General features: G+C 46.5%; 1 protein-coding gene across 13 annotated transcripts in view; it reads right to left on the minus strand.

Annotated features, from left to right (window-relative positions):
* The window catches only part of MYO9B (myosin IXB), a 330,363-nt gene that overhangs the window by 14,356 nt on the left and 300,801 nt on the right, over positions 1 to 15,206 (minus strand). For 8 of the 13 annotated variants that reach the window (XM_029614164.1, XM_029614162.1, XM_029614163.1 and 5 more), the window contains 2 exons: positions 10,793 to 10,840; positions 9,071 to 9,207 (listed from right to left, as the gene is read on the minus strand). The exons of 3 other annotated variants lie outside the window; for them this stretch is intronic. In XM_029614164.1, the coding sequence (XP_029470024.1) occupies positions 9,071 to 9,207; positions 10,793 to 10,840 (185 nt within the window). The remainder of the gene's footprint in view (positions 1 to 9,070; positions 9,208 to 10,792; positions 10,841 to 15,206) is intronic. 2 more of the 13 variants (XM_029614168.1, XM_029614161.1) reach the window with 1 other exon arrangement.

The following is a 15,206-nucleotide window of genomic DNA, read 5'->3' on the forward strand; positions in this document are numbered from 1 at the left end:
AGGAAAAGCCATCTGTATCTGGCCTTCGTAGTGGTCAGTGCTGTAGTGACAGGTTTAAAAGTTAGCCTCTTCCGCAATGTTGAAGCTGCTAAATCCGTGTAGATAGCTATGTCATTTTCCTCCCAGCGCCAGATTCTTTGTTTCTTTGCTGCTGATGCTATTTTCTCCTTGTAGGCAAAAGAATGGAAACAGACAATTATATCACAAGGTTTATTCCCCATCCTGGGCCCAAGAGATCTATGCGCTCGTTCAATCTGTGAGCTGGGCTGAGAGTCGTCACTGGCAGGGTCCACCTCTCTCAATATCATACTGCAAATGCTGTGAATTACTGACAGGCAGTTTTTGCATAGTCCTCTTGCTCTGGCACACCTTTAAATCACAGATTACGGCGCCTGGTCCTGTTCTCCAGGTCCTCAAGCTTATCTGCCAGATCAATTTGGGTGGACTGCACGTCTTTCAGGCCTTGTTGCTGGCTTTTCCACTTTTAAGAACATAAGAAGAACATAAGAACATGCCATACTGGGTCAGATCAAGGGTCCATCAAGCCCAACATCCTGTTTCCAAGAAAGGCCAAACCAGGCCATAAGAACCTGGCAAGTACCCAAAAACTAAGTCTATTCCATGTTACCGTTGCTAGTAATAGCAGTGGCTATTTTCTAAGTCAACTTAATTAATAGCAGGTAATGAACTTCTCCTCCAAGAACTTATCCAATCCTTTTTTAAACACAGCTATACTAACTGCACTACCCACATCCTCTGGCAACAAATTCCAGAGTTTTATTGTGCGTTGAATAAAAAAGAACTTTCTCCGATTAGTTTAAATGTGCCACATGCTAACTTCATGGAGTGCCCCCTAGTCTTTCTATTATCCGAAAGAGTAAATAACCGATTCACATCTACCGGTTCTAGACCTCTCATGATTTTAGACACCTCTATCATATCCCCCCCTCAGCCGTCTCTTCTCCAAGCTGAACAGCCCTAACCTCTTTAGACTTTCCTCATAGGGGAGCTGTTCCATCCCCCCTTATCATTTTGGTAGCTCTTCTCTGTACCTTCTCCATCGCAATAATATCTTTTTTGAGATGCGGCGACCAGAATTGTACACAGTATTCAAGATGTGGTCTCACCATGGAGCGATACAGAGGCATTATGACATTTTCTGTTTTATTCACCATTCCCTTTGTAATAAGTCCCATCAGTCGGTTTGCTTTTTTGACTGCCAAGGCACATTGAACTGACTATTTCAATGTGTTATCCACTATGACGCCTCGATCTCTTTCTTGGGTTGAAGCACCTAATATGGAACCTAACATTGTGTAACTATAGCATGGGCTATTTTTCCCTATATGTATCAAATAGTGCCACATATGATTGGATTGAGATCTGGACTTTGACTTGGCCACTGTAGAACATTCACCTTTTTGTTGTTCAACCAGGTCTGTGTTGCTTCGACCTTGTGCTTGGGATCATTGTCCTGCTGAAAGGTCAGCTTTCTCCCAGGTTTTGTTTTTCTTTAGCAGACTGAAGCATCAGAGTGAACCAGGTAAACCTGGTGGTCATCCAGTCCAGGGTAATCGCGCTGTTTGCTCCGTTAAAGTTCCGGTGTACGAGAAGCCCCGCTTTTAGTGAACCAACATGGGAAGTGACATCACTTCCTCAAGGAGGAGATTTCTGAGGGAAGCCATAGAGAGGCCAACAATCACTTTTAAGGATATACAGAGTTCAGAGGCTGAGACTGGAGTGGAGGTGCTCCACTCAATCATATAAAGAACTCTGTATACAGCTGGCCTGCATGGGAGGGTGGCTAGAAGCCATTACTGAAGAAAAACTACATCAAAGCACGTCTGGAGTTTGCCAGAAAGCATCATAGTGAACCAGGTAAAATGTGGGATAAGGTTTAATGGTCAGATGAGACAAAATTGGAGCTTTTTGGCCAAAATTAAAAACGCTATGTGTGGCATAAATCTAACACTGCCCTTTCCTCAGCAAACACCATCCCAATAGTAAAGTATGGGGGTAACAGCATCATATTGGACGGATGCTTTTCCTCAGCAGGGACTGGGCATCTTGTTAAAACCGAAGGACAAATGGATGGTACAATAGAGGGAGATACTGCAAGACAACCTGCTTCAGTCTGCTAAAGAAAAACAAAACCTGGGAGAAAGCTGACCTTTCATCAGGACAATGATCCCAAGGCACAAGGTTGAAGCAACATAGACATGGTTGAACAACAAAAAGGTGAATGTTCTACAGTGGCCAAGTCAAAGTCCAGATCTCAATCCAATCATATGTGGCACTACTTGAAAATTTCAGTCCATAAGCATCATCCAACCAACTTGAACAACCTGGAGCAAATCTGCCAGGAAGAATGGGCAAAAATCAATGTGCAAAGCTGGTCGAAAAACTTATCCTAACAGACTTAAAGCTGTTATTGCAGCAAAACGTGGCTCTACCAGGTGCTAGTCTGAAGGGGTTAAATACTTATGCAAGCAGCATTTTTCAGTTTTTAATTTTATTTTACAAAAAATGCAGGGAAATAAAGTAAATTTTCAAAGTCACAATTCATTTAGGGCCGGATTTTAAAAGCTTTATGAGCGTAGGGGGGAGTTAAGCGCGCCGGGCCTATTTTATAAAGGCCTGGCGATGCACGTAAAGCCCTGGGATGCGTCTAAGTCCCGGGGCTTTTCTAAAGAGGCGGTCCAGGGGCGGGGTAGGGGCAGGGCCAGAAGGCTCCAGCACAACGGCCATTTGCTGCTGTGTTGGAGGATCGCGTGTTGGCAGGCGCAAAAGGTATAAGGGAAAATTGGTTCTTACCTGCTAATTTTCATTCCTGTAGTACCACGGAACAGCCCAGACTCTTGGTTATGCCTCCCTTCCAGCAGATGGAGACAGAGAAAAACTTGAAGGGCACCCCTGTAAGTAGGATGCGCCACCTGCAGCCCCTTCAGTATAAACAGAATTAAGTGGTAACGAATCCAAAAATTGAAATGGTCAAACCAAACTTATGAGACCCAACTAGGTACAAATATGTGTGTTCGTGAAATCTTCATCCTGCTATATTCAATAAATTCTCAAGCGGAATCAAAAAACTGGGCGGGCGTCTGGGCTGATCCGTGGTACTACAGGAACGAAAATTAGTAGGTAAGAACCAATTTTCCTTTCCCTGTACGTACCCGGATCAGCCCAGACTGCTAGGTTGTACCCAAGCCGCCTTTCATGGGGTGGGACTTAGACAGTCCTGCTCGAAGCACCCCGCTGCCAAAGCTCTCCAAGTCGGGAGCCCGAACATCCAACCGGTAATGCCGAGCAAAGGTATGCAAAGATTTCCAGGTCGTTGCCCTACAAATCTCCTAAGGGGAAATCAACTGACTTTCTGCCCAGGACGCCGCCTGAGAACGGCGCGAATGAGGCTTTAGACCCTCAGGAACTGCTCACCCAGGACATATATACACAGAAGCAATAGCATCCTTCATCCATCAGGCAATAGTAGACTTGGAAGCTTTTTGCCCTTTCCTGGGGCCGCTCCACAAGACAAAAAGATGATCCGATTAAGCGAAAGTTAGTGACCTCCAAGTAACGCATCAACATACGCATGACATCCAAATGCTTCAATTCACGAGCATGTGGAGAATTCTGATCCAAATCCGGGAATGCAGGCAACTCAATGGACTGGTTCATGTGAAAAGCCGATACAACTTTAGGCAGGAAGGACGGTACGGTTCTAAGAGAAACGTCGAACTCGGAAAACCTAAGAAAAGGTTCACGACAAGATAGAGACTGAATTTCCGAAACCCTCCGAGCCGAACAGATAGCCACCAAAAACACCGTTTTGAGCATCAAGTCCTTCAGAGTAACGCACTTGAGCAGTTCGAAAGGAGGTTCACACAACGTCCTAAGGACCAAATTTAAACTCCAAGATGGACAAACTAGACGTGGTGGATTCAAATGCTTAGCACTGCGAAGAAAATGAACCACATCGGGATGCGCCACTATGGATGCACCATCCACTTTTCCACGCAAACAGCCTAAAGCTGCCACTTGAATGCGTAGAGAACTGAAAGCTAATCCCTTCTCCAAACCCTCTCGCAAGAAGGTAGAATGTGACTATCGAGGCCCGCCTAGGGGAAACTGTCGACCTACTACACCAAGAGTCAAAAACTTTCCAGACCCGGACATACGTAAGCGAGGTTGAGGTTTTGAGAGCCCACAAAAAAGAGTGGAAATCACCGTATCCAGATACCCCTTCTTTCTCAACTGTCGCCTCTCATAAGCCAAGCTGTTAGACAAAAGCGATCCACCTGGTCAAAAAATACTGGGACCTTGCTACAGGATATTCAGAAGATGACCCAGACGGAGCGGACCGTCCATTGCAAGGTTAAGAAGATACGCAAACCATTGCCTCCATGGCCATTCCGGAGCCACCAGCATCACCTCTCCTGGATGGGCCTCTATCCTTCTCAAAACCTTGCCCACCAGAGGCCAAGGAGGGAATGTGTAGAGCAGAATGTCGCGAGGCCATGGTAGGACAAGAGCATCCACCCCTTCCGCTCCGTGTTCTTTTCCTGCGACTGAAGAAATGTGGCGCTTTGGCATTCTCAGAGTCGTTAGTAGATCCAAACGGGGAATCCCCCACTGATGAGATATCAACGCGAACGTCTTGACAGACAGTTCCCATTCTCCAGGATCCAAACTGACAGCTCAGAAAATCCACCTGCATGTTGTCTATCCTGGCAATGTGCGAAGCCGCTATCCTGAGCAGATGAACCTCCGCCCAGGCCATGAGCTTGTCCACCTCCACAGTTTCGGGATGGCTCTTTGTTCCTCCTTGCCAGTTGATGTATGCTACTGTCGTTGCGTTGTCTGAGAGCACTCTCACCGACAGACAAACTAGAGGCAAGAACCGCTGCAAGGCCAACCGTACCACTCTGGTCTTGAGATGCTTGATGGACCACTGCGCTTCCTGCTGCGTCCACTGGCCTTGCGCTGCCTGAGATTGGCAGACTGCCCCCCAACCGGACAGGCTGGCATCCGTCATCACAATAGTCCACTGAGGAACCTCAAAATCCATCCCCCGCAACAAGTGTTCGGGGCTCAGCCACCAAGCTAGACTGGACCTGGCCTGTTCCTGGAGGGGCAAGGGAACTTGAAAAGCCTCTGACTTGGGGTCCCAACGCGAGAGCAAAGCCCTTTGCAATGGCCTCATATGAGTGAAGGCCCATGGAACCAACTCCAGATTAGACGCCATAGAAAAAAGCACCTGTAAGTAGTCCCATGCCTTGGGAACTGGTAGGGACAAGAGACGCCAAATTTGCGACATGAGTTTGTCCATCCGTTCCTGCATCAGAAAGACTTTTCTAATCTGAGTATTGAATCTCGCTTCCAAAAAATCCAGAACCTGAGTAGGGGACAACTGGCTCTTGTCCGCATTGATGATCGAACCCAGAGCGCGAAGTGTGTGCACCACCTTGGCTACCACCACCTGGCATAATTCCTTAGACTTCGCTCGAATGAGCCAATCATCCAAGTAGGAATGAACCAGGATCCCTTCGCGATGGAGAACCGCCGCCATGACCACCATCATATTTTGGTAAACGTGCGCAGAGCAGTAGCCAGCCCAAAGGGAAAGGCCTGAAACTGGTAATGCCCACCAAGGACCATAAACCGGAGATACCGCTGATGGTCCTTCCGAATTGCAATGTGTAAGTACGCCTCTGTCAAATTGAGGGACGCTAAGAACTCCCTTGCTCTGACGGAGGCGATTACAGACCGCAACATCTCCATGCGAAAACGGGGCACACGTAGAGCTCTGTTGACCTTCTTTAGATCTAAAATCGGACGGAAGGACCCCTCCTTCTTCGGAACCAGAAAATAAATCTAATATCTGCCGGTTCAAAGTTCATCCGCAGGAACCGGAACTACCGCCGCGAGGTCTAACAACCGGCAAAGCATGAGATTCACCTGACGCTGTTTTTCCAGGGACCCGCAGGGCAACACCAGAAACAGATCGTGTAAGGGACGAGCAAAATCTAAGGCGTAGTCATGTTCTATAATGTTTAGAATCCAATGGTCTGACGTTATTTTGACCCACTCCTTGAGAAACAGGGACAGCCGCCCCCCCAATGACAGGAACAGTGGAGTGGGCCGGCACTATTTCATTGAGAGGACTTGGCTCCTGCCACCCCTGGGGCACTACCGTCTCGGGTGGGTCTACAGCCACGAAAGGAATGAGTCCAAGTCTGAGATCTTCCGGACGACTGCCTTTGGCCAAAAGAAGCCGGCTTAGACTGGCGAAAATGACGCTGCCCCCGAAAACGCGAACGAGAAGGGCCAAAACCTCTGGACGCTTTGGGCCTATCCTCCGGGAGCTTGTACACCTTATTGTCCCCCAAGGACTTAATGAGCTGCTCTAAATCATCCCCAAAAAGGAATTTCCCACGAAAAGGAAAAGCACCCAGCTGCGACTTGGAGGAAATGTCAGCTGACCAATTACAGAGCCATAAACGTCTGCGGGCTGACACTGCAGAAGCCATAGTACGCGAAGACGTATGAAGGAGATCGTATAAGGCATCTTCCCCATATGCTACTGCCGCCTTCAAATGATCCGCCTGCTCAGACTCTTCCGGGGAAAGCTCTCTGGCACTCAGGAGTTGCTGTACCCACCTGAGACTCGCACGCTGCATTAAACTACTGCAAATGTCTGCTCGAACCCCCAGGGCCAACACCTCGAAGATACGCTTGAGAAGAACCTCAAGCTTAAGATCCTGAGGGTCCTTCAGGGCAGCCCTGAAGGACCCTCAACCCAACCACCGAAATAGTCGTACGCTTGATGACTGCCGAGAAGGCCGCATCCACCTTGGGTACCTTAAGAAGCTCGAGAGAGTCATCCGGCAGCGGGTACAATTTATCCATAGCGCTGTCCACGCGGAGACTAGCTTCCAGAGTATCCCACTCCCAAAACATCAGCTGTAGCAACATAGGATGAAAAGGAAAAGTCTTAGCCAGGGGATGAAGACCAGACAGCACCGGATCCACTGTGCACTGATCCGGAGGCACCGCCACTTGACCGGCCAGAATGCCCAACTCCGCTAGGACATGAGGAATCATCGGCTCCAGCTAATCCCTACAAAAGAGCCGAAGGACCAGAGGATCATCCCCCTTACACCGGGGCCCACACGCTCGGAGTCCTCATCCACATCAGCCTGAAGCAGATCCGCTAGCGGCACCGCACCCTGGCTCCCGGAACCGGACCCTTCATGGACCACTCGAATCCAGGAGACCTCAGGAGGATCAGGCCGAGGAACCTGCATGGGAGGAGATGGTCCAGCCCCAGGATGCCCCAAAGGGGGCTCAGGATCCCCCATGGGCATAAGTCTAGCTAGATATGCCTTACGCAGCAGCAAAATAAAATCCACCGAAAAAGGAGGCTGGCCCCTTAAAATTTCCCGAGGGGGGGTTCCCGAGGGAGAAGGGAATGTAGGAAACACATCATGGAGAGACCCGGGGAAATAATCTTGTGGAAACAATTGAGGGAGATCCCCCTCCCCCTGCCGAGCTGTCTGCATAGACATCTGCAGCTCCTAAAATGTCTGCCGTTCCGTGGGAGCAGGGCAGGCTGAGTCCCACGAGGCAGCATCTGGACACCTGCACCACAGGACTGATGTGCCTGTCTCCCCCTGCCGCTAGCAACGACGGGCCCTCGCTCCTGGAAAGACACCGGGAGCAGAGGCTATACGAGAAAGCCGTGCTGCCGGGGCTCCCCGCAGGCTCTACAGGCCGAGGTGCGTGGCACTGTCCCACCGAAAAGAAAGGGAGGCCGCCCAAAGGAAACACCGGAGCCCGGGAGGCCAAAAAGAGCAGTGCTGCCCTGAAAAAAATGCCGACTAACAAATCGAGGAGTTTTTTTGAGTTTTTTTTTTTTAAATTGCAGCGGTCCCCCCTGGCCCACCGGTAAATCCTTCCCAGTTACTCACCTGCTACTGCTCCTGTTCACCGAAGTGGAAAGAAAATCCTCCCGGTAGGCAAAGCAGCTAGCAGAAGCTGACTCGGCTCCTCGGGAGTCCCGGCTTTTTTTTTTTTTTTTAAAGCACTAGCACCAAAAACTTTGTTTAGCCATACAAATTAAAAGATTCCTGTCACCCTCTCCTTACCCTTTTTTTTTTTTTTGAAAGAATCAGTCAGAACTGCAGGGTCTGCCACCTTCTTCTGCTGGAGACAGAGAAATACTGATGGGGCTGCAGGTGGCGCATCCTACTTACAGGTGTGCCCTTCAAGTTTTTCTCTGTCTCCATCTGCTGGAAGGGAGGCAAAACCCAGCAGTCTGGGCTGATCTGGGTACGTACAGGGAACAAGAATTTGGGGGGGCTAGAGTAGGGCTGGGGGGGGGAAGGTTAGGGGAAGGGAACGGGGGAAGCCCAAGGGCGTCGGGGCGCACAAGGTGCACCCCCTTACTCATGCTGACCCTCAATTTTATAACACATGCGTGACTGTGCGCACATGTTATAAAATCAGGCGTACATGTGTGCGCACATGTATACCTGCGCACAGGTTTGAAAATTCACCCCTAAGAGCATACTGGTTTGCAACAAACATACTGTCTGGAACAATCTGTGTGTCATTTGTAATCCACACATCTGTTGACTTTTTAGGAGGTTGAATATTTTTGCAAGCCACTGTATATACATAAATAATATCAGAGGCAGCCACAGCTTTTATTACCAAGGGCCAGCTGCACAATCTGTTTTCTCTCCGATCTTGCATTATTTTACCAGGAAAGACAGAGAGATGCTTAAAATACAAATGTGCTATGTAGCCTAAGATGCTATCAAAAGATGCACTAAAAGCCCACCCAGGTCTACCTAAACAAGTATGTGATGTTATAAGATACCTATTATGGAGGCTGATTCAGAGAAATGGTAGAGTACCAATAGCATTCATGGACTAGGCCATTTTATTTATCAGTCAACAAATGTCATCCACCTACATGAAAGTCCCACACCAGGCAGGATGTAACAATCCTGATCTTTGACCTGTCATCTTTCATCCCACTGCTGACTCGAAGCCCAAAACTCACTTTTCCTCTTTGATGGACTGAATGCGCTCGATCAGGAGCTCCGATTCACGGTCTGCCTCTGTCTCAGAGGATGCCTCCTCCTCTTGGACAGACGCCAGCTCAGGAAAGCCGTTGTCGCTAGCCTTGGGGCTCTTAGTCTGCAAGGGAGAGGTGAAAGGTCATAACCCTCCAAACATTCCGCACCTGGAGATCCTGCCCACTGTCCATATTCCTTGGGTTAGTTGTGACATGCAGGTGACAAGCATTTCAACTACTGGTAGTGTCTTGTAAATTAATGAGCAATTAGTAATGATATGCCGCATGCGCCTGCCCCATGTGAAGTTAAAAAAACAAACGTTCAAAGTAGTTGGGTTGGGATGACCTTTATTGCAATAAATTTAAATTTATTGGATTAAGTCAAATGCCTTGCTTTTGACCAGTTCTCAGAAGCAAGGGGAGGTAAAAGTAACTTGCCCTCTCTCCAAATCACAGTCCAGCGCTCTGTCCACTTCTACCCAATTCTAGGCTAACAAATGTTTCAAGATGCAACCCTCCTACTTTTTCTCAGAGCAGAATGAATGTGATGCAAAGAATATCCTGAAATTCACAGCAAGCGGGCCAGGGCTAGCTGTTGTGTGCTTTTTGATTAGCCCGCAGCCTGCTGCTCAAAAGCAGAAAAACTCAGCAATAACCTTTAGTTACAATGTCCGGTCCATGCCAGAAAATCCACTTGAGAAATGGCTGTCTAGGGCCTGCTGCAAGGTCATAGGGACCAGCTGAGTACTCTTGTGTTAAAGCTTTCCATATAGCTATATCTGGAAAGATCTTGTGGTTGTGGGAGAGAGACATAGCAAAACAGATCTCAAGCTGGTGGGAGCTGCAGAACACTCATCCAATTAGAGGTGAAAATGTAACGCCCTCCCCATGCTATCATAAAAAATTAATCTTTGTTAAAATAATGGGAAGGTGAATGTCACCTATTTTGCTATTTTTGTAAAAACATAAAAAATTTTAAGCCATCCTTCGCTAGTTGAACTTTGGCTTGCTTGGTTCCCCCGAGATACAATTGTAAGGGCTTGTGTCTGCTCTAGACAGTGCCCAGCTTCTAAACTTCAAAATACTAGCAGCAATGATAAATAAATGCTAAAAGACAGAAAACTGGGGGCCTGTGCGATGGCTCAGAGTTGCCACATGAGAGATTTGGGTTCACTTCTTCAGCCTGGCTTCCTCCTTTGGCTGTCCTTTGGGATAGAGAAGATACTGCAGAGGCAGTGTTCAAGCATCTCCGCCATTTGGCAAATGGTGACACCTACTGGCCAGCTGCAAGGGTGCACATGTATGAGGTACTGGAAAAGGCTGCGATTTGGTACCCCTAGCCATGGGCTATTGCTGAGATGGGCTGAGCTAGATTAGAAGGGGAGTTTAAAATTCAAGAAACCACACCCCTCCCTCCCACATAGGTGCAAATGAAGGCTCATGCCGCCTTAGCTTAAGGAGGAGCTGGTTCAAATTGATCCAGAAGCCCCATAAGGAGCTGGTTTTGAACAGAACCATGCCATGCCAGGAACTTAAAGAAAACCCAAAAGAGTTTATTTACCCAAAGAACTCTGTGACCAATATAGGAATTCAATTTCATTCCCACAGGATCGGAGCATGCTTTGAAATTTAAGGTTAGGTTCCACACATGTAATAGTATTAAATAGTCCACATGCACTAAGGAAATCCAGCAGGTCTTGTACATACCAACATCCCCTCAAACGGGGAAGAAAACCCAAGGTAGATGGGCCAGAGCTAGAGGGAGAGAGGCGAATACCAGATTCATATAACCAAGATAAGCAAGTCAAGGAGAGAGCAGATTTCCAAAATAATTAACACTTAAAGCAAGAGGACGGAAAGGCAATTGTTACATGAGTAGCAGTCATTGCTGTTTCCAGGGATGTCAGTCACAGATAGGGGACCCAGATACACTTTCAGGTCTCCAAGGGCAGTCTTTGAAAGCAAGAATCACAGTCCTGGATCCTGAAGCAAACAGCATAAGGTTGTCCAACTCAGGTCTTCAAGGGTCATAAATCAATCAGGTTTTCAGGATATCTCTATTCATCAGGGATAACCTGAAAGGGCTGCATCCCAGTCCAGTTATAAACATACCCACAGCAATTGTCAACCATGTCCTGGAGGCACTCCTAACAGGAGTGAGCTTTCAGGTCATCCTGGTTGGGCTTTCAGGATCACTACCTAATAACTACTTCATTCTCTATAAAAGATACCAACCCGGCTTGCATTCCTTTGCCCTCCTTCAAATATAGGAAAACTTGCTCCCCAGAAGACCTTAATAATCACCTATCTCCACTACTCCACCAACTAGACCTTACGGATCCGAACGCAGCACTTCAATCTTGGAACACAATCACCGAAACTATAGCCAACAAGCTATGCCCTCTTATCACAAAAAAACCACACCAGAATTCCTCCAAAAGACAGCCATGGTTCTCAGCAGAATTAAGAAAGCTTAAACTCCAACTAAGACAAAATGAGGCTAAATGGCGCAAAAACCCAGGAACCAACACCCTTTCAATCTACAAATCATCTCTGCATCAATACAAATCAAGCACCCTAAGATCCAAGAGGGACTACTACGCCTCGAAGATACACGACCTTGTTTTCGATGCCAAAGCCCTCTTCAGCTATGTAGCCAACCTCACACAAGTAAACCAACCAGAGATTACACATGACCAAGCTCAATCAAAAGCAGAAGAATTAGCTCTATTCTTCAATAACAAAATCAATACTCTTCTATCGCAGCTCCCCACTGTTCCACTAACCACTCCTCAACCTTCAATCAACTACACTCGGTTAGAAGAACTTGACACAACTTCATCCGCCGAGATCCAAGGAATTCTAAGGAAAATGAAACCATCTTCTCATCCCTCGGATCACATCCCAGCCAAACTACTACTAGCAATTCCAGAATCCATCTCCAAAACCCTGGCAGACATCATAAATTGCTCCCTCACACAAGGATTCTACCCGGACAACCTCAAACTTGCCTCACTCAAACCCCTTCTCAAAAAACCAAATCTCGACCCAAACGATCCTAATAATTTTAGACCGATAGCTAACCTCCCATTCATAGCCAAGATAATGGAAAAATTGGTAAACTCACGACTCTCAAACCACATTGAAGACAACAACCTTCTATTTCCATCACAATACGGATTTCGTAAAACCTTAAGCACGGAAGCCCTCCTCATCTCTATGACTGACCACATCATCCTAGGATTAGACAAAGGACAAGCCTTCCTTCTGATACTACTCGACCTATCGTCTGCATTTGACACGGTCAATCACTCCCTTCTCGTCAACCAATTATCAGCCATAGGTATCTCAGGCACTGCCCTATCATGGTTCAGAACCTTCCTCAGCAACAGAGGTTATAAGGTTAAGATTCATAATAAAGAATCCTCTATACACCCCGCATCAGTAGGAGTCCCTCAGGGCTCATCCCTGTCTCCTACCTTGTTTAACATTTATCTATTACCCTTATGTAAACTTCTCACTGACCTCAATCTCAAACATTTTCTCTACGCTGACGATATTCAGGTCCTGATCCCCATCGAAGAGTCGCTCGCTAAAACACTGTTGCACTGGGAATCCTGCCTCCAAAATATCAAACAACTTCTTACAAGTCTCAACCTGATACTAAATTCATCAAAAACAGAACTTCTACTCATCACACCAGAAAACAGCTCCATCTCATACACCCATCCCACCGTACCAAACACCACACAAGTGAGAGATCTAGGAGTTCAAATTGACAATCACCTAAACCTGAAAGCTAACATCAACAAAACCACCAGAGACTGCTTTTATAAGCTCCAAGTGCTGAAAAGAATACGACCCCTCTTCCACACACATGACTTCAGAACAATCCTACAATCAATCATTTTCGCAAAGCTGGACTATTGTAACACCATCATGCTTGGTCTCCCTTCATCACACACCAAACCATTACAAATGGTCCAAAACGCCTCCGCCCGTATACTCACCAACACCAGGAGAAGAGAACACATAACACCTATCTTGATGGACCTCCATTGGCTGCCCATCCACTTCAGAATAATCTACAAGGCCATTCTCACCATTTTCAAAAACATCCATCAATTAGCCCCAATCGATCTACATATCCCCCTCCAATTACACCATTCCACAAGACCGAAAAGAGATGCTTACAAAGGATCACTTCAAGTACCTCCAGCCAAGACTACCAGACACATCACGCTCAGAGATCGGGCATTCTCCACAGCCGGTCCAACATTATGGAACTCCATTCCCCCGGATCTTAGAATGGAACCCAACATCTCAACATTCAAGAAAAGACTCAAGACGTGGCTGTTCACGCAGGCCTTTCCTAACTCCAATTCCATCTAACTTCCTTCTTTCAACACGCTCCGCTAGCATTAGCGTTAATAGCCACCTCTTACAATGTTATTTATACTTATATATAACTATCTGATCTCCATTTCCCTTCTCATTCCAAGTTATTGTTTTCCTTGTTATATGTAACTGCTTTTCTGCACTATTGTTTAAATGGTAATTGTTTAAATGTTTAAATGGTAAAGTTTATTATAATTACACCCCTGTTTCTTGTGAACCAGCATGATGGGACCACCGTCTTGAATGTTGGTATATAAAAAAGTTAAATAAAATAAAATAAATAAATCCGTAATGAATACACATGAGAGATTTGCCAACACTGGAGACACAGTGTCTATGCAAATTATCTCATGCATATTTACTGCAGTTATCCAGAAAACCAGACAGGTTAAGTGTGTCACCAGGAATGTGTTGGGAAACACTGATCTAGCACAGGACAGCATACAAAGACCATAAGGTCTATTTAGTCTGCTAAATTTCTCTACTTGTTGCAGTCCTGTGGACTGATATCTGGCTTATCCCTAGGCTTTCTTAAATTCTGATACTGTTTCGACCTTCCTTGGAAGGCTGTTACGGTTACCCACTGCCCTTTCTGTGAAGATGTATTCTCTTATGTTAATTGCAAGTTTACCCACTTCTAGTTTCATACCATGGTCATTGTTCCCTTTAAGAAGTAGATTGCCAAAACCTTTGTCCTCACCAGGGGAACTCCAGCTATCACATGGTTTCAACTTTGCAGGGCCGGCAGCTCCTGCAGACTGCGGGGCCTCTGCTTGGTATTAAACTTCAGGATAGCTGAAGTGTGCTTGGCAGGGAGAAAGGTCTTGGTAGTTTCCTGCACAGAGGAAACACTGACCATGATGCCTTATTTTAGAATTCTCTTCAAAAAAAGTTTCCTTCTTAGGCATTTATATACCTCACAAGTAGAAGTAATGCATAACACACTCCCCGCCCCCCCCCCCCTCCCTGATAACGTGATGCTGGAAAAGTCAATCTGTTTCAGCTTTATTCCCCCCCCCCCAAAAAAAAATGTAATTCAAGAATTATTTCTAGACTTGAGCACCAACAATGCTTAAAGCTTACCAGGATGGAAAAGAAATTGGTTCTTACCTGCTAATTTTCATTCCTGGAAAACCATAGATCAGCCCAGACAAGTGGGTTTTGCATTCCTACCAGCAGATGGAGGCAGAAGACAAAAACTTTGAGGCACTGCTAATTAACAGAGGGTGTCAACTGCAGTCCCTCAGTATTGACCTGTAACCAGCCATCACAGAGCCAAAGCTTTCCTCCTGCCAGGGCCAGCAGAAACTCTGGGATGGAATCCCCTGAAGTGGAGCCCTCTTATCCAACAAATAACCAAAAACCCTTCAAAACTTTAGGGTCAATATATATACACATATATAAATATCTGCAGAAAATACCACCAGAACAATCTTTCAGAAGTAAGGGGCTGGGCCTCTGGACTGATCTGTAGTATTCCAGGAATGAAAATTAGCAGAGGCCACATCAACTGACACTCCACCCAGGAGGCTGATTGCACCCTTGTAGAATGTGCTCACAACCCCTCAGGAACCTTTCGACCTCTACAAAGATAGGCCGAAAAAATAGTCTCCTTCAACCAATAAGCAATCGTGACCTTAGATGCCTTACTTCCCTTTTTTGTCCTACTGAATAAGACAAAAAGGTGATCCGATCGACGAAAATTGTAGTGACCTTAAGATAT

The sequence above is a fragment of the Rhinatrema bivittatum genome, chromosome 8 (assembly GCF_901001135.1).
Source record: "Rhinatrema bivittatum chromosome 8, aRhiBiv1.1, whole genome shotgun sequence".
NCBI classification, from domain to species: domain Eukaryota; kingdom Metazoa; phylum Chordata; class Amphibia; order Gymnophiona; family Rhinatrematidae; genus Rhinatrema; species Rhinatrema bivittatum.